The sequence below is a fragment of the Dermacentor variabilis genome, chromosome 1 (genome assembly GCF_050947875.1).
Source record: "Dermacentor variabilis isolate Ectoservices chromosome 1, ASM5094787v1, whole genome shotgun sequence".
Taxonomy (NCBI): Eukaryota; Metazoa; Arthropoda; class Arachnida; order Ixodida; family Ixodidae; genus Dermacentor; species Dermacentor variabilis.
Genome location: NC_134568.1, coordinates 219,243,045 through 219,266,248, shown reverse-complemented (window position 1 = coordinate 219,266,248; position 23,204 = coordinate 219,243,045). Strand labels below are relative to the sequence as shown.

Here is a 23,204-nt window from a genome sequence, read left to right as displayed (position 1 = left end):
ACGGGTTGCTCTGCCTGCACGTCCAGCTTAAAAACCTATGCCGCGGCCTTCATTCGAATTTTGTCATCGCCGACGTCTTCGAGCCAATCATTGGCTCAGACTTTTTGGCGCACTACAACCTCCTTCCGTACTGCTGCCACGACCGTCTCATCGACGCAACAACGGGACATTCTTCGCCAGGACAGCGAACGAGTACTCGCCAGCCAAGCATCAAAGTACTCGGTGTTGAAAATCATTCACCGTACCACGCCATCCTCGCCGAATTTCCCGGTTTGACGCGCCCTAGCAGGTTGCTACATGATGTGCAGCACACCACTGTGCGCTACATCCGGACCACCCCAGGCCCCCCGGCTTTCTGCCGCGCCCTTCACCTTGCCCCGGACCACATGCGCATAGCCAAAGCATAGCCAAAGCCTCGCCACTTCACCTTGTCCCAAAGAAGACCGAAGGCTGGCAGCTCTGTGGGGACTACCGTGCCCTCAACGCCTGCACGATTCCGGACAAGTGCCCCGTTCACCACATACAGGACTTCGCCCATCGCGTTTATGGCTGCTATGTTTTCTCCGTGCTGGACTTGGTGAAGGCCTAAACGCAGATACCCGTCAATCCGGACGATGTCCCGAAAACTGCAATCATTACACCTTTCGGCTTGTTCGAGTTTTCCTTCATGAGCTTTGGCCTGAGGAACGCTGGACAAACCTTTCAACGCTTCATCGACGAAGTCGTCCGTTGCCTCGACTTCTGCTTCGTCTATCTTGACGACATATTGGTCTTTTCCCGCAACGCCGACAAACACCACAGGCACCTTCGTCTACTTTTCCAATGCCTCGATGACCACGGCCTACTGATCAATGTCCCATAGAGCACGCTCGGCACTTCAGTCGCCAAATTCCTCGGCCATGAAGTTTCATCAGAGGGAACTCGACCTTTGCCTCAACGCATCTCAGACCTGCAAAATTACCCTCAACCCACCACCGCTAAAGACCTTCACCGTTTCCTCGGCATGCTTAACTTTTACAGGCATTTCTTGCCACACACAGCCGACTACCAGGCTCCCCTCCATGATGCCTTGGCTGGTCTACGAGAAAACCAACCCATCACGTGGACATCGGCTTTAACGCAACTTTTCGAAGAATGCAAAGCTGCTCTCTGCTGCCACACTTCTTTCTCATCCTGTGCCAGACGCTCCCTTGGGGCTCCTTACGGACGCCTCTAGCTTTGCCGTTGACGCCGCCCTTATGAAACGCGTAGACAACACCTGGCATCCCTTGGCGTACTTCTCCAAGAAACTCTCAGCACGGAAAACGACCCCTTCTGCAGCCAGTCCCACCGACGAAACCATGACCCCCGCCCCGTCGAGTTCCCCAGCTTACTACAGAGAACTTCTGGCGATATACGAAGCAGTTCAACAGTTTCACCACATTCTCGAAGCACAGCACTGCACTATCTACACCAACCATAAACCTCTGACCTACGCCTTCTCTCAACGCTGCGACAAACTCCCGCCGGTCCAGCAGAACCAGCTCTCGTTCATTGCCCAGTTTACTAGTGACATCCAACATGTCAGCAGGAAGGACAACGTGGTCGCCGATGTGCTTTCACGTGTGGCAGCTATCAGCTCTTCGCAGATAACAGCTGACGCCCTCATCAAGGCCCAGACTACGGATGTCGAACTGCAGGAACTTCTTAAGGGCGGGTCCTCACTACAGCTGCAAGTCCCCATACCTGGATCGAGAACGACTAGCTACTGCAACATGTCAACAGCACGAAGCAGGCCTTACGTGCCCCTTTCCCATCGCCGTGGCCGCTTCAACCAGCTGCATAATCTCGGCCATCCCAGCATACGTGCCTCTACATGCCTTATGGCTGACTGCTATGTCTGGCCCTCCATGTAGCGGTATTTCCGCACCTGGGCACACTCCTGCATTCAATGCCAGCGCGCTTCACCAGGCATGTCACTTCACCGCTCGGAGCATTCCCCCAGCCCTCTGGTCAGTTTCAACACATCCACCTTGATATCATAGGGCTCTTTCCCCCAGCTGGACCCTATCGCTACTGTCTCACCGCCATTGATCGGTATACTCGATGGCCTGAGGCATGGCCCCTCGAGGGAACCACCACGGAAGACGTCGCCTCTGCCTTCTTCGCCGGCTGGATTGCTCGCTTCGGGCCCCCTCACCGCGTCCCCACCAACCAAGGATGACAGTTCGACTCGCACCTTTTTAGGCTCCTCGGGCTGACCATCGGGTTTGAGCGCTCGAGGACCATCATCTACCACCCCTGCGTCAACGGGATGATCGAGCACTTCCGCCGACAGCTCACAGCAGCCATCATGTGCCACCCGGACTCAATCTGGCTCGAAGCGATTCCAGCCATCACCCTAGGTCTTTGCGCCACCTTCAAGCCAGACATTCAGGCTACACCCACAGAGCTCGTCTATGGGGAGCCACTCCGTCTCCCAGGCGAATTTCTTGCTGCACCACCATCTACCACTGCGACGTCAGATCCCATCGATTTCGTCGCCCAGCTCCGACGCACCATCGCTGCACTCCGCCCGTCACCTGCAGCTCACCACTGTAAGACTGCCCCTTTCGTCTTTAAGGATCTGGCAACGTGCACGCACACTTTTCTCCGCGACGACACCGTCCACAGGCCTTTCCAACTACCTTACAGCGGACCCTACCCAGTTATCCGTCGCGACAACAAACCTTCACCCTTCGCGTTAACAGGAACGATGTCCGCGTCTCTATCGACCAGATGAAGCCAGCCTACATCGATTCCGCCGAACCAAAAAATACCAGTGTACCCAGAGACATCCATCCAGGACCCCCGACATCGCAGCCTGCTTTTGTCACTACACGCTATAGACGTCGGGTACGCTGTATAGATTTTTACAAGCCCGAGTGCTCTCCATTCTGGGGGGGGGGGGGGTGATGTGGCGACACACTCTGTGCATATTTCCGCGCAGCCTCCGCCTTGTTATCATCCGACCCAGTGTAACACGGCTACACGCTGGATTGCGTTACTGATAAAACATAGCGCCACCGCTGTGTCACCCGAGGTATGCGTCACCGACGGTGGCTACAAAAACAGGCTGCCCAGCTGGGAAGACTGGCTTTTTTACTTCCGTCACCAAGGCGAGCGTAGCATTGGTATGCTCGTCCACTGCCATCGCTAATCAAATAAACAGTTGTTACGTTTTTATGTTGGGATTGGTCCTTCAGCAAACACAACATCCCACAAACTCTTTAACGCAATGAAACACAACACTGAGGTGTCGTACGTGGGCTGAGAGTATGTCAGGACAGTTGAGGTTGACTTACGAGCTGTTGAGAGAGAATGTCAATCGTGACAAAGTTCGGGCCTCATACGACTGAGCTTGCTATCAGTTGATAGAAATAGCTCATATTCGAAAATAGTAGCTTCTGCATGCATCTCCTTTTTATTTTTATTTGAGAATGTCCGACTCTATTTGCGATTTTTTTCGAAGACATTTTATTTGCTGTGCATTTTACTAGCCGCTCCCTTCTATTCTCTTTTTGAATAACATAAACACTGCTCCTTGGTATTCAAACTGGAATAAGTCATTTTTTAATTTTTTTTTCATATGCTTACTAGAGAGTGACAGCATCGGGCGACATGGTTTCAGCCCGTCTTGACATAAAACATAGTTCTGCATCACTAAGGGAATTTTGCGAAGGCACTCAGGGAAAACCTGGAAAACTCAGGGAAATTGGCAATGTCAACTTGGTAGACACCCTGTGGGTGCTATATCATGCTCTTCACAGTACAAATTTGTACTTCTGCGAGCTGCCACTACTGTTACATTAGCCATATTACTGTAAAATTGTGATTAATAGTGATAGGGTTAGCAAGGATTTGGAATTTTAACCATATTAGGAAATTTGATGATGAGCATGGTGGTACTAGCAGTGTGCGTAATGTTTCATGACCTCATGGGTTGCAGATGTACCCAAAATTTTGGCTTACAAATGCGTTACAGCCTAGACAACTTCTAATGTAACTGTTTATAGTACAGAACTGGCTCTAATATGACCTTTTCTGACTCCTGTTTACCCTCCCAATGGTGTCTTGGTATACACGGACCATATACTCCATGTATACACGTACTGCTTATCATGCAGCCGCGGGACATGAACTATAGCTTAACTCTTCATTTCGCAAAAAAACAAAATCCCACAAGTTCTCATTTTTCCCGAAAACAATAACTGACTGGAATTCACTACCTGAAGAGCTTTTCACGTGTAGAAACTTTAAGAAGGCCATTAACAATATTTTTTAAACTCTAATAAAGAGCTTTTTGCTAATTGCATTGTGATCCTTTTGGAGGTGCCAGATCTGTATATGTATTTGGAAGTGTTTTATATCTACATGCATCTCAACTTATATGTGCATTGCTGTTTGTACAATGCATTGGATTCTTTCTTTGAATTTTGAATTTGCCCTTCCTGCTTGGACCAAAAAGGTCTGCAGTATCATGTAAATAATAATAATAATAATAATACTGGTTATAATGTGGCTTCCGTGGGAAAATCCTGCAGACAAGCGTGGTAGCGAGCGTGCATCTCAACGAGGTCCACCGGCAGATGGGAGGGGAGAACGATGAGGCGATGCTTAGCAGGGAGAGACCAGAGTGAACAAACAAGGAACAAAAAAAAAGTGTCGGAAGCATGATGCAGGCGTACGGTGGTTGCCTAGGTGATGGAGAAACCTTTGCTCGGCCGCAGCAGTGCGTGCTCCACACTGAAAACAGCTTCAGTTTGTGTGCACCAGTTGCGATGCACGTCATCGTGAAGTACAGATATTGCGCATGCGACCTTGACTGCTGTCAGATTAAGCGGTGTTTTGCAAGTTTAGTTCAAAGTTGTTAGGCTTTATTTCCTGCAAGCTTCTGCCGTTCCTACCAGTACGCGCACGTACAAACTTGTTAGGCGTTCGCAGTATTTGCCGCGGCTGATCACGTAAGAAACCAAACTCTTCTTCACACGTGCTGCTGTAAATTCAGCCCGTGCATGTGATTGCATACCCAATCGCTATGTAATTGTCTACGGGTACAAGCAGATCAAGGGTGAGGTTCCCGTAACGGCATGTCACCCAACCCCGCCGGCTTGTCCTAACCAGCACATCTAGTCAAGAGTCCGTGACCAAAGTTGCAGTCTGGTGCAGAGACAATGAAACGCATCGCAATGGCTGTACAACGCTTGGAGAGAGGAACCACCTTGGTAACGAAAGTGAGGGCACAAGTGGCATGGGCAGCACTCGAATGGTGGCATCTTGGTCTGCGGTTGCCATGTTTTCAACATCACGCGCATGCTGATTAGTTTGCAAAATCGAATGAGACAATTTCGGTTGCTGTTCTACTTTATTTCTGTGGAGTTGGTGGCAGTGCCATGGGGAATTTCGAATATTCGAGCAGGTCTGAAAAATTGGTCTGAACACCTGCTTGGGCTACATGTTTCACGCATGTGCAGTCTTTGAAAAATGTTTCGTTTATGGTGTGGTTCCGCTTATAGTGCGGATATTCGTGACTCTGGTGACTTACGCTATAAGTGGTCTATGCTGTATATTTAGGTGCCACTAGCACAAAAGAAGAACAAAATTTCACTTGTTATATTTTGAAATAATATTTGGTGTTTCGAAATTCATAGTAGTACAGTAAAATAGTTTACCATTAAAAGGAAAGGCTTTTGTCTGGAGATTTCTCAAACCTTTGTTAATCTGATAATGTTGTTAATACGAAGTTTGTACTAGTGAGATCTCGCTTATAAGCTTGAACAATCCAATTGCTGCTGTTTTGTGTCTCATTCCAGGCTAAACTCAAGAATCAGGAGCAATGTTTTATAGACTTGGGACCCTGTGGTGTAGAGCAATGCAAGAACATTTTCCGCAAATCTTTGGAAAGACGTAGCAGAACTGTAAGTGCTAAGCAATTCGAAAGTGTTAGTGCATCATTACAGCAGTCACCAAGCCCTCTATTTGCCACACTTCTAGCAAGCGCTGTGTCACACTGGCATGGAACAGATGAACCCTCCATATTTCACTCTGAAGCCGAAGTAGTGTCTTTCCTTCATGATCAACTAAAGAAGGAGGTGCATCCCAAAGTCACATCCTTAGTATTGGGACTCTTGAGTGCCTCACGCCACGGACTTTCTGACAAAGAAATTATTGATGTGGTCTCCTCAAATGAATCGCTGCTTGCTGAAATGCCTCTCTTGCATCGCAAGAGGCTACTGACACAATGCCCATTTGCTGTCTGGGCCTTGGTGCGAGTGGGGTTGGACAATTTTCTAAGGGTCAGGGTTGTGGAGGGTTACGTGCTCAACACGTGGTGTAGTGATTCATTTCGGACGTTGTGCACAGAACACCGCCCAAGTTTGGAGGCTACTCATGTGTGCACACTGGCACTCTTCGACTATTTTCAGTCTGTCTCAAGCACGGATGTCTTATCAATTACAAGTGCAAATGAAGCAGACAAAGGGAGCCAGTGTGTTCTCCCCCATGTCCCCAAAAATGCTGTTTTTTCAAACCGACGAAAACATAATGAGCTGCCTTTCTACTGTCTCCATCTCAACTATCTGGCACGTGAAAATTTGGCAAGTGTTGATACACTTTTGTCAAGACTTCAGGTGGCTAATGGCCCAGCTGGTGACAGTGCGCCTGTAAAATGCAGTGACAGTAGTGACAGCAGTGAAGCTCTTGGACAGATTGTTCGGAGCCAATTTCTGCTGAATCCTGAGTGGCTACAGATAAAGGTCTGCTGCTGTGACCCCTACTTTCTGCTTGAAGAGCTCGACATGTTCCTGAAGTTGAATCCTGCTGACACAGAGTGTGCTATGCTTCGGGAACTGGTTCAGTTGTCCAGCTATGCATTGCGCTATGATGGAAGGCAATTTGCAGCACATGTAACAGCACGGTTTCGAAAGATAATTGCCAGTGAAGCATCTGGTCTAAAATTTCCCCATCTAAAGAACCTCTATGAAATGGCACGTCGGTTTCCCTCTTTGGTGCCAGTCAGTGACTATCTGCGCGAACCATCCAAAGAGCCAGCATCAACAGCTTCACATGAAGAGGAGAAGGGCCGAACATTGGGGCAGCTGTACACCATCAAAGGTGATGCCAGTCACATGGTGTCGCTCAACCGCAGTGACCTGTTAGTGTGGGATGTGTTTGGTGAGAGCATCGTGCGGCGCCTTACCGGCTTGTCGGAGCCCCGGGACCTCAAAATGGTGGACCGCTTCCGTGCCTTAGTGCTCTGCAACCGGGAACTTAAGGTATGTACAGTAGAATAGGTAGTGTAGCCACCAGATTCTCCGTACCATCCTTTAACTGCATTCTACTACTGAAAAGCTCTGCCAAGAAGTTTGAAGTCTATGTGTATATGAGATATACAGGTCAGTCATTAACGCCTGCTCGTATAAATCAAAAGCTTTACAAAACTTACTTTAAGACCGTCAGGAAAGGATATTACAAGTCTGTTATTTGGAAAGTTCACCTCAGCAGAACTAAACTAAATCAATGTAAAACTAAAAAAAGGTCCCTGAGCCACAGTATGCTTCTGTTAATTCTGAGATTGGCCTTCACGAGGTAATTCAAACTTGGCTCGTCAGCACACATCACCTGACCTGAATCATTACCCCAACGGCTGCAGCATCTGTCTTGACAGAGCTGGAAATAGTGAATGCGTAAAAGACACATTATCTCGCCAAAAACACAGTCTTCTTTTTCGGCAGATTTTGAAGCGAAAACATCAGCTCACGCTTGGTGATTAGTTTACCTGATTCCAATTCTAATGTCTTCATTTTTCTCTAGGAAGATTGGTCTGAAAATTTCCTGATAATTATGATTGGATGTGAAACAAAAACTCCATCAGAGCCACCTTCATTGCTGTTGTCATTGCAAACGGCAGCAAAACATGTTCTTGTGTAAGATGATTACAACAATGTGCTGCTTTCAAGCTTTGATTACATAAGCTCATTAAAAGATACAATATTTCACTTGGCAGCAGTCACGTCACATGTCTTCGGTACTCCAGACTTGCGTGCATTGCAGGATGAACTGGCAAAGTGGTTAGCCTAGGCATGGTTCACCATCCTATTTGCAATTGTAGCGAAGTAATAAAATAAGTTTGAAATGTCAAATGCAATGGACCGTAAGAAAGACAATTTGTGGTCCTTGGACAGAGATAAAGTGCTGTCTGAGACTGATGATGATAGACATTAAGTGTAAATAAATATTGGTTCTGTTAAGGTAAACTCTGCTGGCTTCATATTCTTTGGAATTGAGAATTCTAACACACCACCGAATCTAACACTCACTCAGTTTTTGCGGGTATAAAGAAAATAAAAGTGCACCTGAATGTAACATGCACCTGAATGTAAGATGCCCTTGATTTGTAAAAGAAAATATAGCATGCACCCAATTTGGAATTAACTGGAATTGGAGGCATGCTACTTTTATTTTCGATTTAAAAAAATATCAAGTGCACAATGTTTTATACTGTGAACTCGCACAATTCTGATAGAGGTGGAATGTAAAAGTGCTTGTGTACTGTGCCTTGGTACCCATTAAAGAACCCCAGGTGGTCGAAAGAAGATAACCTGTAGCCCTCCACTATGCTGTTCCTCATAACCCACTGTTCAGTTTTGGGATTCTAAACTTCATAAATTTAATTATGAACCCACAAAATCTGGTATGCATTAGAATTAGGTGAATACTACTAAATAAAGCATCACTGTATTTGGATGTTTTTCTGCCTCTCTTACTTAATTGTACCTGCTGTATAATTTGACCAATTATGTTGGTCTCGTCAGTATCGAATTATTGGAAGTCGACTATATTTCATCAGTGCAATCAGCTCAACAGAGTTCATCTTAAAAGAGGCCTTTAACTGCATTTGGGCCCACCCAATATTTATACTCATACCATTCTACATTGTGCTAAGAAAAGGCAATTTTCTTTTGTTCACCATTTTCATTCAGTCCACATAACTCTCAGCTCAATCATGGCCTTGTGTTGGTACTGACAGCTGTAGCTGTGAATTTTTTTTTCATTAACAGCATTGTGCTTGTCTCGTATAAGAGTTTTTAGTCTAGCGGCTATTTATTAGCTTAACTGGCTGTAAAAAGAATGGCAAGACTTAATTTACTAGCTCATCATTACCAAATGGAGTAAGTAACAAAATACAATGAAGGAACACTGACTCGTGTAAGCTTTTCAGCATACGGCCACAAAGCAGAGTGCCAGCATGTGCCTCACAGAGTGAGCTTCACGCAAGTACCATCTTCATGCAAAATAAATGTTGTTAAAAAAATCAATTCCTGTTAACTCAATTTTTATAGGACAAACAAAAGTTCATATTGCAATGTTGTGATGCTAATGGATGCTGTGAAAATATTTATCAGTATGCCTTCACTTGCGTGAATAAGACTTTGTGGTTGCCTATGTTACCGTATTTACTGATTCTAACACACCACCGAATCTAACACTCACTCAGTTTTTGCGGGTATAAAGAAAATAAAAGTGCACCTGAATGTAACATGCACCTGAATGTAAGATGCCCTTGATTTGTAAAAGAAAATATAGCATGCACCCAACATTCATAATCAGAAAAGGCGAGGCATGCAGAATTTACTTTCACAAAAGGGATTTTTTTCGTGCTCTTTCTTTTTTTTCTTTAGTTCGCATTTATAATGAAAATCGTGTATCACCATCACCATTTGTGCTTTATTAGCTACGGATACCAAGCACACAAGGGTAGTATTCTCTAGCTTTAAGAGATGCTACTATCACTTTTGCGAGATTTTACACAACTCTTTCATTGGACTTGTCAAAGTATGCAGCTGACAGTGTTCCTAGCACTGTGCACAGATAGCAAGCTTGGTGCAGCGCCAGAGACACTGGTGGCCGTATACACCAACGCATACTGTGTGGAGTCACACTGAATCTCAAGAAAGTGATAGTATCTCCGAAAGTGATTTGACCAAGAATACCGCTCCAGGTCCTATTTGAGCACAAAATGAGCCAACAGCAACCTTCACAAAAACGTACTCTATCGCTATGATGCTGCATCTGACAGCTCGGATGGTAGGCTGTTGCCAGCACCACGAACATGGTTTTGGTTTCAGTGTCTGATTGTAACGCACAGGCAATTTTCTGACCCATTTTCTCAGAAGAAAGGTGTGTGTTAGGTTTGGATAAATACAGTACTGCACAGAAATGGTAGCATTTTGCAACTGATCTTGTGAGACAGAGATGTTCCCTTATCCACTTTTAGCATTCCTATAGTAGACAAAGAGCCAGAGAGCTGAAATGAAAAGCAGCATCCCATTTAAATTTCAGTTGTGCACTCACAAGAGAAATGCAAAAAGGGACGAGAAGGTAAATTTTCGTTAGATGTTTCGCGTGGTAGAAGCAAGGCAAATTATAGGATTGAGCAAACAAAAGGTTTTTCTTCTTGTGTTCTGTGCAATATGCCTACGTAAATTGCTGTGGCATCAGGTGCCCGAGAAGTTGCCCTGCACGTGCCACACATCTTGTACACTGTGCATCACTACTGGGCTATTGCTTAATGGAGACATTTTTCATCTGCACAGTGGCAGCAAAGTGCCTGCATTATAATATGAGCTCCCAGATCTCTGGCTGTATTGACCTTTTGGGGGGAGGTGTGCATTCTGTTTTAAGCTTAGCTACTGCTATAAGGTATGCTGAGGTGGATCCCTTACTGGAGCTTTACCGATGCTGTGAAAGCCAAAACATGCCATTCTTCTACGAGGGAATGCATGACAGTATTAAAAGTGACACAGAATGTGAACTCAGACAAGGCTATGAAATTAAGTAAAGGTTTCAGAGTATGCTTCTGAGTCCTTCATATGAGATGTGGGGATGCGCGACTCTCGCGCATCCCCTGATATGTTTTTTCCGCATAGCGCGTCTCCTGTAATCTGGCTTCGCGGCGTGGCCTGGCGCCCGCGGCGGTCAGAGTGGTTGAGGCGCAGTACGAGAGATGGCGTGATTGTTGCGCTGCTAACGCCGCCGACAGGCGGGGTTACTTGGGCGCCGAAAGACAAGGCGCTTGCTCCTCTTGGGTTCGGGACAGCGGGCAGGGCGGATGTGCTGTGCTGTGCGTGCGCCGATCCATGCTTCTGAGAGACCGTCTCGCGTGGCCGCCTTCGAACGCGCCACCGTTCGCGTGACCGTACACCCGGACGACCAGGTGTTGGGATCCAGCATGGGGTGAACATATTCGCTTGCTATCCGGTCGCTGTGAGTCAGACTTCTACATTTGTCGCGCACCCATCGGCATGTTTTGTGGATAGCAACTCTGCTAGCGTGGAGGGACACAACTTGGTGGACTGTGGCGTTGAGGTGTTGCAATTTGCTTCCCTCATTCTATTTAGCCTCGCACGAATTGAAATTACTCGTTCGACTCAAGGAAGCAAGCTTCGTTCACGTGAACTTAGCATCTGAGTAGCTGCCCAATCTTTTGCTAGCCGAGTTGAACATCGTACCATGTGGGCGATGCGCATGCAGAATTCCTCTCCCTTGCACTACTTCAGTGTTTGCAGAGTGTGTTGAGTGTACGCAGCGTGATTGGAGTCACCCCTGGTTTGCCGTCACCTGCACATCGTCTGCGCTGCTGCCCCGGACTACGATCGAGCTACCGGGCAATGGTGATGCTGTGGCGAGTTCGGCGCAGCGACTTCGGCGGCCGCCTGTATCCAGCTCGCAACCCTCGGCGGCGGAGAAAAGAGCCGGCGGTCACCGACAGCTACTGTGGCTCTCGCCAGCAGGGTGCGTCGGCGCGAGCGACGCTTGCTCGTTCCGACTACTGCATCGCCGTTTCCGGAGTCCTGGCCTGGAATCGTGCCGTCGAGTCTGCAAAGTTGCTGCTGTGACCGGCGGACGCCAGCGGTGTACCCCAAGGACAGTCGGCTCGCATGTTATGGACAGCGTGTGGACATTTCCTCGGTGCGGCCGATGTTGCATGTACTACCTTGTTCGCGAAGCACGCGTTGATGTTAGACCGTGTGACATGTTTCGCTGGAATATGTAGTGATTTAAGGTTGGGAAGATGTGGGGATGCGCGTCTCTCGCGCGTCCCCTGATATGTTTCTCCCGCATAGCGTGTCTCCTGTAATCCGGCTTCGCGGCGTGGTCTGGCGCTTGCAGCGGTCGGAGTGGTTGAGGCGCAGTACGAGAGATGGCGCGAGTGTTGCACTGCTAATGCTGCCGACAGGCGGGGTTACTTGGGCGCCAAAAGACAAGGCGCTTGCTCCTCTTGGGTTCGGGACAGCAAGCAGGGCGAACGTGCCGTGCTGCGCGTGTGCCGATCCATGCTTCTGCGAGACCATCTCGCGTGGCCGCCTTCGAACACGCCACCGTTCGCATGACTGTACACGCGGACGACCAGGCGTTGGGATCCAGCATGGGGCGAACATATTCGCTCGCTATCCGGTCACGGTGAGTCGGACTTCTAGATTTGTCGCGCGCCCATCGGCATGTTTTGTGGATAGCAACTCAGCTAGCAGGCATTGATCTATGAAAGGTGCAATAAATGCCCTTGTGATTGTTTGCACTTCAGTGTTTGTCGTTCCTTTGTCCCAAGAGCACGGGTGAAAGAACCCCACAGAGGATAACAAAAAATAAAGCCAAGAAAAGTATGGAAGAAACAAACTTTATTGCTGTTATTAAATTCTTGTATTAAATGTGCATAGTATTTAAATTTATGCACTTTATATGGAGGTTTTGGCTCACACTGGCAGCAAGCTGTACTGTCTGCTTTTCTTTTATTTTTTGAAACAAAACCAAATTATCACAGATTTAGTTAGTATGTTGAATTACTTTGGGAATTCAGTAACAATAAAGGAGTTCGCTTTTCTTCGCTTCGCTGTCTGTCAGGCTCATGTGGGCAAATAAAAATATGAAGCTCCTTGGTTCCTATGATTATTCTCATTCACTTACTGAGCCTTGTAGCTTACCCCACTGCAAACTCATGAAAGCTTGCTTGAATAGTGAATAAAATGAGAGCTTGGTGTCGCAATGGTTTGGACAAAGTATGAAAATGTATATGAAGGGGTTATTGCTGATGTACTGCATAGAGCATGGGTGAGAGATAATGTTGCTGCAGGGGTCATCTAAGGTATTTGTTTGAGATGCAACAACATGGAGTCATTTGCCTGGTGCAGTATTAGACTCACAGTCATGATGAGCCTGTTGCATTTTTTTACCTGCAATTGAAATATGGAACAGCTTTGGTGCATGTCGTATGTTTCACCGTTAGTGTTGTTTTTTCGTAGATTGCCTAATACTATTGCCTAAGCAGTAGCTGCCTGAGAAGGGTAGAAATTCGGCCTTATTGGTATGACACGCAACAAGTGAAGCCCAATAAACAAGGACAAAAAGAGGGTACAACACAGACCCCAACATAGCACATGTGGTGTGCCCTCCTTCTATCATTGTTTATTGCTCTTCAATTGCAGTATGCTGCCTCTTATTAGTATTGCTTAAGAGGGACTCTCTTAACTCTCTTAACTTAATTAGAGGGACTCTCTTAACTTTAAGGGCTCACTTTTTTCGAACTTATGGTACCATATTGGCTCAACTTTTTTATGGCATGAAACATTTCAGTAACTTGTTCATGATAGAAAACTAAGTCTAAAAACATTGTATGGCAAAAATAATTCTTTATTTGTTATTATAAATTGAGAACTGCACTCCTAGAAGTCTGTGAAAAAAATAGGTTTGTTTGAACAGCAGTACTGCTTAAAATGTGCACTAAAAGTCAGTCCCGACGAACCTTTGAATTCGAAATGTGGAGCTCTCACCGGCACACTGGTAAGATCTATGCGACACTACTCACAGGAGCCAGCAGCCATATTATCCCCATTTTCCTTGCCTTTGGACTCACTGTCGTGTAAAGTGTCGTCACTGTCTTCTTTGCTCGAAGAATGAAACACAAAGTCAACATCCTCATCACTTTTGCTGCCATCATCAGATGAATTGCAATCTACCGTGCTAAAGTGTCACACGGATGACGCCATGCTTGTTTGAAAGCGCAGGAAAATCTTAAGGGAAGAGGGCGAACCCAGCTCACGTGGTATGCCTGCTGCCATCTAGCGTGAAAAAAAAATCTCAAATTAACATGTGGAGAACAAAACCACCAATGCCATCTAGCTATTAAATGGGAAAACTTGCTTTGGCAACCTTAGCTCGTTAAAAGCCATTCAAAAAGTGGTGAAATATCCATGACGAGATCCGCTGATCACAAGCCAAAATATGTTGATTGCTTGTTACAAGCTGAGGTTATCAAAAACCCTTAAGGGGTTAATAGAGGGATTATGTTGCTTGACTCACCTGTCTTCCCACAATGGAGGAGCATTTTTTTCAGTTAAATGAACAAAAGAAGCCACAATACTGTTGAAACTATAACTAGTAGAGAACTATTCGTGATAGCAGCCAAGTGTATTAACATCCTAGCTTTGCCCATAAAGTAATGCCCCCAATTTTTTTTCTTGGTAGCTGTTAATTTGTTATGGATTAAATTTATGGTTAGAACACCTTGCATGAGTTCTGTATGTATGGTGTTTCTGAACACGGTCTCCTTTAAATACTGATTTTAAATTCTGGTGTACATGTATTCCCTGTAAGGAGTTGAATTCTGTGCATGAAACCATGTTTTAACTGTATAAATTATGTGCTGATCGTTAGAAAACTTTGTTCCATATAGTGTGTCATTGAGTGGTGAGAAGATGAAAGCCTGATCCCGATGTTTGTAAACAGGTCATGGGTGATTGTAACACACCACACAGCTTTCCGATACCTCAGTCATTCAATGTAAATTAAAGTTTTTAGTTTCATTTAAAAAAGGCTGTATGAAAAAGAAAGTGCAACTAGGATATACAGCTGGTAACAACAAACAGTTGCTTTCATTCACGTAGCCAACTTTTTTTTTTAAAGTCAGTAGCCAGTGGCACAGCCTGTACATAGCATTGCTTCTTTCATAAATAGTTGAATTTCCTGTTTGTTTTTCTGAGTATTTTTGCAATGAATTGGAAAATATCTGCCACATAATTACCTCAAACCATTAGGTTCACACGTTGTAACGATCAATTGTATACACATATTGCAGACAAACTGCAATTATTTGTTCTTTTTGTATTCAAAATGAACATCTATGGCACACTACACATAAAGTTTACTGCTGCTCGTACTCCTGGCTCTTGCTATAAACTCCGAGTAGGCTGAATCTGGAGGTTTACTGCGACAGGTGCTATATGTATCACCAAAAATTAATTTGTAGGAATCCATGCTGGTTTCTTAGTGCAAATGGAGTTTAATACCTAAAGTCTGAGTGGCAGGACTCGGCTGGATATCATTACATTAATGTTATGCATAGCATATTATTATTATTATTATTATTATTGTTGTTGTTGTTGTTGTTGTTGTTGTTGTTGTTGTTGTTGTTATCATCATCATCATCACATTACATAAATGTATATGCAGTCTCTATTTTAGCTTCAGCTGCCAAGTTCTTGTAAAAAAAATGCACAAAATTTCCTGACTTCTTTTTATTCTGTGAAATTTTTTCATACAGTGCTTTAATTGGAAAACTGTATTGTGTGTATAATTTGTCATTTACTTTTGCCAATATATTAAAGAAGCCACACCTTTATGAAAGGTGTGGAATGTGTCTGGTATTGAAGGGATCCATTTATGTATTTCTGGCAACGAAATATTTTTCAATGTGCCTGACTGCTTCAGAATTACTGACTGCTAGAGCTGCCACCTTTATGGCCTTTTCTCTTTTTTGTTGTTCCAACTTTGCTCGAAGCTATACCACTATACCCAGGCGAAATAATATACCTGCCATAAAATGACTGAAAGTTGAGCAAGTTAGTAGGGATTTATGCTACTTAAAGGCAAGCGTGCAAACATGTGCACAAGAGGGAATTAAAAGGGCAACACAAATGTAGACTGTCAACTGAAAGGTTGTGCAGTAGTGCAAAAGAAGGAAGACACAAAACTTATCTGCGCATGCTCAAGAGAAGGCAGCACCAGCCTGTGAGTGATGGACACATCTAGACAATCACGAAAGATAACTGGTTAGACATGACAATTCCTCTTTGTGCAAGATAATTGAGGGCTAACTTATGCACGTGCTGCCGCTATTAATGGTATGCCAAACTTCGACCATAAAGCAAACTTCTTGGCTCTTATCTCTGACCCGTCTGTTAATAGTTGGCATTTGTGTTGTTCTTTTTGTGCCTTCTTGTGTCCGTGTTTGCATGCGTGCCTTTCACTAACATAAATATGTGCCATACTCTGCTCATCGTTGCACTGAGCTTTATATCAGTGCAACACCAAGATCAGGTGACGTGACCATTCATTGAATTTCCCCATCTCAGAAGCTGTAGCATTGAAGCAGTGGTATAGCTCTCCACTACAAGAGGGCACCACTGTCTAATCAGTAATCAGCTTTCGTCATTTTTGCTTTTGCCTGAGGCACTGCTTAGTTGCAACATCTGAAGGAATCTAGCCAGTGGCTATAGTGTTTACAATTGTGTAGGAATATCTAGAAGAGGTTGTGACAATTTCAGAAAGCTGAGGAAAAGAGCAGATGATTGAATGAAACTGTAGGTTCCCTACTGCGAACACAGAAATAATATTAAGCTCAGATATTCATGATACATTATTGTAGAGCGACTAAGCATGTTTGTTTCCAATGCTTAAAAAGCCCCTTTAGCCCTTTGAGGGTAAACTTTTTTATTGCAGATTTAAAATCATTATAGCGACCTATTTTGAAAAAAATTTGCTGCATTTCGTTCTTAAGTGACCATAAAGTGACAAAAAAAATTATTTTCCGTAGGGAAAAACATGCATTGTTTATATATGAGTACAGATGTGCTTGCATAAATACTAATAAGAATAAAAATTTTAAAAATAGGTACCCTGCAATAGATATACTATAACTCGGCATTTGGGAAGTAGTCCACATTGAAGGAATCGCAGCTCAACTCACTTGCAGAAGAGCAACTGGCATGCACGTCCATAGCGTAATCAAACTGTGTGTGTGAGCGCATACAAGAAAACTCAATGGTTGTGCACCCACCAGAAAAACCAAACGAGTCAGCTACTTACAGTAATCCTTTGTCCCATCACCAACGAGGGGGAAATCAGTTTTCACGTCTCCAGAAAAGAAATGCAGGCATGGCAGAATCGTTCTTGTGCAGTATCATTGTATGTATATACCAGGGCCCACCTCTGAACAGATGTAAACACTTCGCTGTGAGCGATAAATGAGCGAGCATCTAGTGGTGACTCTTTGAGAGATTAGAAACTAGATAGACGTCAGTTTTTGCAAGCACTACAAATGGAAAAAGCCTGCGAGATGAAACCAAAACTAACTGCCACACGCCCGCACATGCACGGATGCGCAAGCAGTTGTCAACACGACGTCATAAAGAAGCCATGAAATTAAAACCCAGAGACTGCTGAGCAAAAAAAAATCCTTGTATCCACTCAGGGTGGCCACACTTGCTGGGCAACAGAGAATTGAAAAATTGGCACGTTTTTCAAACATACACGTCGTCGTAAATATACGCCATCAACCATTTGGGACTTGTTCGTGGCACTGTATATTTACATCTTTGGCCCTCAAAGGGTTAAAGGGACACTAAACAGAAAAATAATTTGAGCTTTAGGGGAAAAGGGAAGGAATGGAACAGCTTTCACACTTGAATTTTTTATCGTAGAATCAAGTTCAAATGACCTAAATATAGAGTGAGGGGTTATGTAACAAAAACCATAAAGGACTTCTACAGTCTTCTAGGAAGCCTTTAAAAAAATAACTTCTAAACAGCAAAAATTGCCGCACTCCACCCTATCCTGCAGGAGGAACAGGACATCATTTGGATGGAATGGAACACATAACACACCATTAAAAAATTGTTCTAGTGTACATTGAAGGGGGCCAAATCTACACCAAAGATGAACACGAATTGCAGTCACTTCGTACCTCTTACCACGTCTGGCCAATGGAATTTTGACTCAATGTCCTGCCATGAAACTTTACTATGTCCTGGCGAGCGGGGAAACAGAATGTCTATGTACCATTTCTCCTCACAAACTCAAGTATGACATCAGTCTTGTTGCTGCTCTTGACTCAATCTGCGTAAAAGACAGCTAATTGTTTTCTACAGAACTTCACCAGGATGTAGTCACTTTTCAAACCTCTATTGGACTATCTTGCTAGTCAGTTCCAGGGAAACTGCTGTGCTTACCGTCAGAAAGTGACGGGTCACTCAGAGTGTCTGCTCCCTCTGACGCTATGAAAACGCTATGTTCCTTCAATCTGGCGTCTCGCATAGCAACGCTTGAAATTCACCTTTCCAATGCTTGCCTTTTGGCTGTGTGTGAGGGTCTTCTTTTCTCTCTTTCTTGGGTGCTGCACGTTCAATTTCCAGCTTTTCTGGCATTTCTGTAAGCACGATACTCCTTCCCTTCTTCCTTTCTCCTCAGGCCATTTTTCTCTGTGGAGCTTTTGTGTAGGGGTGAACATCACCAGGGAGGATTGTTCTTGTGGGCCTAGCTGGCTGGGATCCCGATAGTTTGCCTGCACACACAGTAACACAACCGCATTGTTATTTTCAAGTTCCATGTCCTGAGAGCCACAGCAAAGACTGCTTTCTAAAATTGTGCTGGAGCCACCTGCTTTATTCATGAGTGCGCCTGTGCCTGGAGATACTATCTCAGCTGAGGACCCTTCGGGTCGGTCGGTAACCGAAGACATCAGATAGTCATCGTCTGTGAAGGGTTCGCTTTTGAAAGAATAGATGCCCGTCGTTTGAAACCCCGAAATGATGTTCTTCTGACTGTTGCTGTGTACGCAAGCCCAACAAGCTCTGCTATGGTGTAGATTGTGATTGTTTTGCCAGGATTGCTTAATATCCAGTCATTGTGCACAGAATTGTAATGTGACTTGAATGGTGCATAAACTGACACGTCAATTCGCTGCAGTCGGTGGCTGCAGTGATGGGGGAATGTGAGCAAACAAATGCCATATTCTTTTACCTTGTTAATCAGCTTGAAGCTCGCATGGCTTTCGTTGCTGTTGAGTAGCAAAAGGATGGGGTCGTCCTTTGTGCACTTGATGTCTTTTGCCATATGTTTGAGGGCATGCACCCTGATTGAGCAGTCAATTCCAAACTTCCAGCTTGTGCTCCATTTAAGAAAAAGTCCTTGTATCTGACCCTTTATAAGATTAATACTGGAGGTATGGTATTTCCAATGGCATTCACGATCCAAAAAAGCTGCGATGAGCACCTCGCTCTGCCAATGTTACTTGACTAACTTGCTTTTCCCCACAAGGTGCGAGAATCTTAGATGGATTATGGACTGTGGTGACTCCAGTCTCATCACAATTATAGATGCGTTTAGGGGTGAACTGAAAGCAATTGTAAACGCTTTTGAGGTTTGAGGAGAAAGCGTTCACACTGGTCCTGTTGAAGCTTGTGGCTCGTCCAAGACTAGTAGCTTCTGGGGACCGAAGCAAGAGCTCCATGTGCCGGTTCATGAAGCCGACGAACCATTCCTTTCCAGCGGATTTGTTACTTTCCCATGATGATGTCTGTGACCTAGTGCTTTTCCATATTAGTAAGCCAGCAAACAGACTTATATGCATGTAAGTCCATAGTGCATCTTGCTCGCCTTCTCAGGTGGCTTTCATTCACTGTCGTGAATACCATGCCGCAAACTAGGTTCTATCTAAAAACTTTGTCACTGCTCTCTCCGCTTGACCTCTGCTTCTTCACCTGTCGAGCAATTCAGTATTTGAATACTGTATAGACTCGTGTAAGGGCCGCACTTTTTTTTCACAATTTTGGTGCGGTTAAACAGGACCGAACCTTGTCATCAAAATGGTGCTGGCACAACCTTGACTTGTGCACACCCCGGATCTCCAGATGTACCACTGCATCATAAGTCAATGTGCAGCTCTCGCCATCTAGTAGCAGCATGCGGAAATACGCAGCAAGTGAAAATCCTCCGATGCGCATATGCAGCATTGGTGGTACTGAACACATTTGCTTCTCCATTGAAATTATTTTTCCAAATTTTGGGCTGCCAAGTTGGGGGTGCAGCCCTTACTTGGTGTGTCTTCTTCTCTTACGTCCGTGTCGTTTTTTGTTGCGCAATATTACTTGAGTAATGAATTACCAACTTGCCTGGAATGCTGCTCCCTTCCTCAAGTCTATACGGTATTTTCAGAGCTTGTGCCACGTCCCATATGCTTCTGTTTTCTGTAAACACCAGCCAGACTGCTTCAAGTATCACACTATTTGAAGGTTGAGGCCTGTCAGAGTGTTTTCTTTTTCATGTTCTTGGCATTTTCCTGAGAGTTAAGTGAAACGGTGGCAAGTTAATAGCTTCTAGTATAATAGACCTGTAAGTGGCACCATGCTATGTGTAAACTGCTTTCACAATGCGCTACCACAAAATTTTTGAACAGAGAATACAGCCTAAGTAACTTCTTACACCACGAGCAAGGATGAAGAAATCAACATTTCTACTTCAAATAAAGCCTACATCAAAGTCCTCAATTTGGTATATCAGCATATGAAACAACAGAGCCATCTATTAGCAGTAATTTCATTACTGTAATACCAGTTTGCCCATATCACATTAAGGGAGGACTAGGACACTGTCCCATTCCTCCCTCCATTCAGCTGTCCCACTCCCAATGCAGGCCACGCAGACTAAATTTAATTTTCATGTTGATCACTTGTGAATTAGGCTTAAATCCATAGTGGGATGAAACACTCTGGAAATGAACGCAGCTTTTTGCGCACAAGACAAAGAGGAAGGAGAGGCTAAGACACACGAGCGCAGATGCGCATGTGTGTCTCAGCCTCTCCTTTGTCCTCGTCTTGTGTGCAAAAAACTGCATTCATGTCCTACCAACATGCCCTAACAGTCACCTTAGTAAACTCTGGAAATACAGATTTCTCATGTTATTTTGTTTCCCGTGCTTTGCCTCCTGCTCAGACTTTAGAGTCAAGGAAACAAAATCATGAATACTTACTTGCCATTGCTGAAAAGACGACTTTTTCTAATAGCACGTAAAAGTGCCATACCGGTCAGCTGTTACAATGGAAGGTGCCAGTACACTGGCATCACCTGTGGACAGTATTGAAAATTGGAATGAGCAGACGACAAAATTATGTTGACTGTCCTACTTTTCAAACCGTCGCAGTCTTCCCACCTCTCTTCTATTGCTAAATTACCCTTCTACAACAGCAAAAAAAGCTTTAAGAGGAGGTTTGGTGAGCCAGAAAGGATGCAAAAACGAAAGACCAGTGCTGACACCACCTTGAAGTTCCCATAACAGCTTGCCATGACATCATGGATTTCGACTGCGTCTGCTCGGGCCCAGTTAATTTTTTATCGGTAAAGACAAACTGAACTGTATTCTAAAAAAGCCACACAGTGACATATTGACACCGGGGTTTCGATCTAAAAAAAAAAAAAGAGGCTAATTAACTGATAATAAGCCATTACTGCAAAATTAAAGAAAATATAGTTTTAAAAGAATGTTTTATCAGTCTAAACTGAGGGACCCTTGCCAGGCCCCATCAGAAGTTTGGCTATAGTACACTGAAAGTTGTGAAGTGTGCCATTCAGGGGACATTCTGCTGCAAGAATTTTTCGAATAGTTCTGTAGTAATGGAGACAGAAGCAAAAAAAATATTGCTTACATCACAAGCCCTTCTTCCTTTCTTTTTATCCCCTCCCCTTTCTCTCTTGCAACGTGGCACATTTCTGGTGGCAGCTGTGTGCACTCTATGTTTCAAGGGAATCGTTGAGTTGTTCACATTGCTGCTGGCTCTACCTGAAATATTTTTGTATGCACAGGAGGCACAAATCATAGCCACCTACTGTGGTTGCTTAGTAGCTAGGGCATTGCGCTGCTAAGCGAGAGGCCGCGAGATCAAATTCCTGCCACCGTGGCTGCATTTTGATGGTGTCAGAATGCAAAATCGCCGGTGTACTGTGCATTTGGTGTACGTTAAAAAACCTCAGGTGGTCAAGTCACCCACTACAGCATGCCTCATAGTCAGATCGTGGTTTTAGCATGTAACACCCCATAATTTAATTGTTAAGTAAATCAGGATGCAATAAAAATTTTTGTTTTAAGTGCAGTAAAGTTTGTTCTATACCCAATTGTTTTATACCCAAAAATGTAGTTTTCATGCACATTAATGTTTGTAATGAACTAGTGAGGGAGCAACAGGTGCCATACAAAAATTTTAACTTTCTTCTTGCCACGCTTAATTGATAACTTCACTGCCCTGATTTTACTATGTTCGCTATGTTCACAGCAAACACAGAAGAATAAAATGGGTTGGAGTGCATACGGCAGACATTGTCAGCTCCTGACTGGAAGCTTACCATTATCATTGAAAACGAAGGTGTGCAATTATTGCATTTTACCAGTGTTCACATATGGGGCAGAAACTTGGAGACTAACAAAGAAGCTTGAGAACAAGTTAAGGACTGTGCAAAGAGCAATGGAACGAAGAATGCTAGGGATAATGTTAAGGGACAGAAAGATAGCGGTTTGGATCAGAGAGCAAACAGGTATAGCTGATATTGTAATTGACATTAAGAGAAAAACTGGAGCTGGGCAGGTCATGTAATGCGTTGGTTGGATAACCAGGAAACCATTAGGGTTACAGAATGGGTGCCAAGAGAAGGAAGGCATAGTCGAGGATGGCAGAAGACTAGGTGGGGCGATGAAATTAGGAAATTTGCAGGCGCTAGTTGGAGTCTGTTGGCACAGGACAGGGGTAATTGGAGATTGCAGCGAGAGGCATTCATCTTGCAGTGGACATAAAAGATGATGGTGGTGGTGGTGGTGGTGGTGGTGGTGGTGGTGATGATGATGATGATGATGTAACAATTCCATTTCGACAAATGTCGATGTTGATGAGTACCATTTTGATACCAGAGCTGTGCACTTATCATAATGTTTGTTCTTGTGTCTGTTTGCAATTCCTGTGTTGTATTTATGTCTTGCTGACCACAATTTATGCTATGAACAAGTCATTGCATATCTAACTGCCATGTAATGGGGCACTCTAATTACATTGGCCTTTTTTTTTACATTTGTTTGAAGCCTTCCATTTGTT

The 23,204-nt window shown here is 44.5% G+C and overlaps 1 protein-coding gene and 1 pseudogene across 3 annotated transcripts in view; one reads left to right on the top strand and one right to left on the bottom strand.

Moving 5' to 3' along the window:
* LOC142557372 (NACHT domain- and WD repeat-containing protein 1) overlaps nt 1–23,204 on the top strand; it is a 110,366-nt gene that overhangs the window by 40,247 nt on the left and 46,915 nt on the right. For all 3 annotated transcript variants that reach the window (XM_075669177.1, XM_075669185.1, XM_075669168.1), the window contains exon 10: nt 5,832–7,292. In XM_075669177.1, the coding sequence (XP_075525292.1) occupies nt 5,832–7,292 (1,461 nt within the window). The remainder of the gene's footprint in view (nt 1–5,831; nt 7,293–23,204) is intronic.
* Nucleotides 19,096–20,403, bottom strand: LOC142557420 (uncharacterized; annotated as a pseudogene).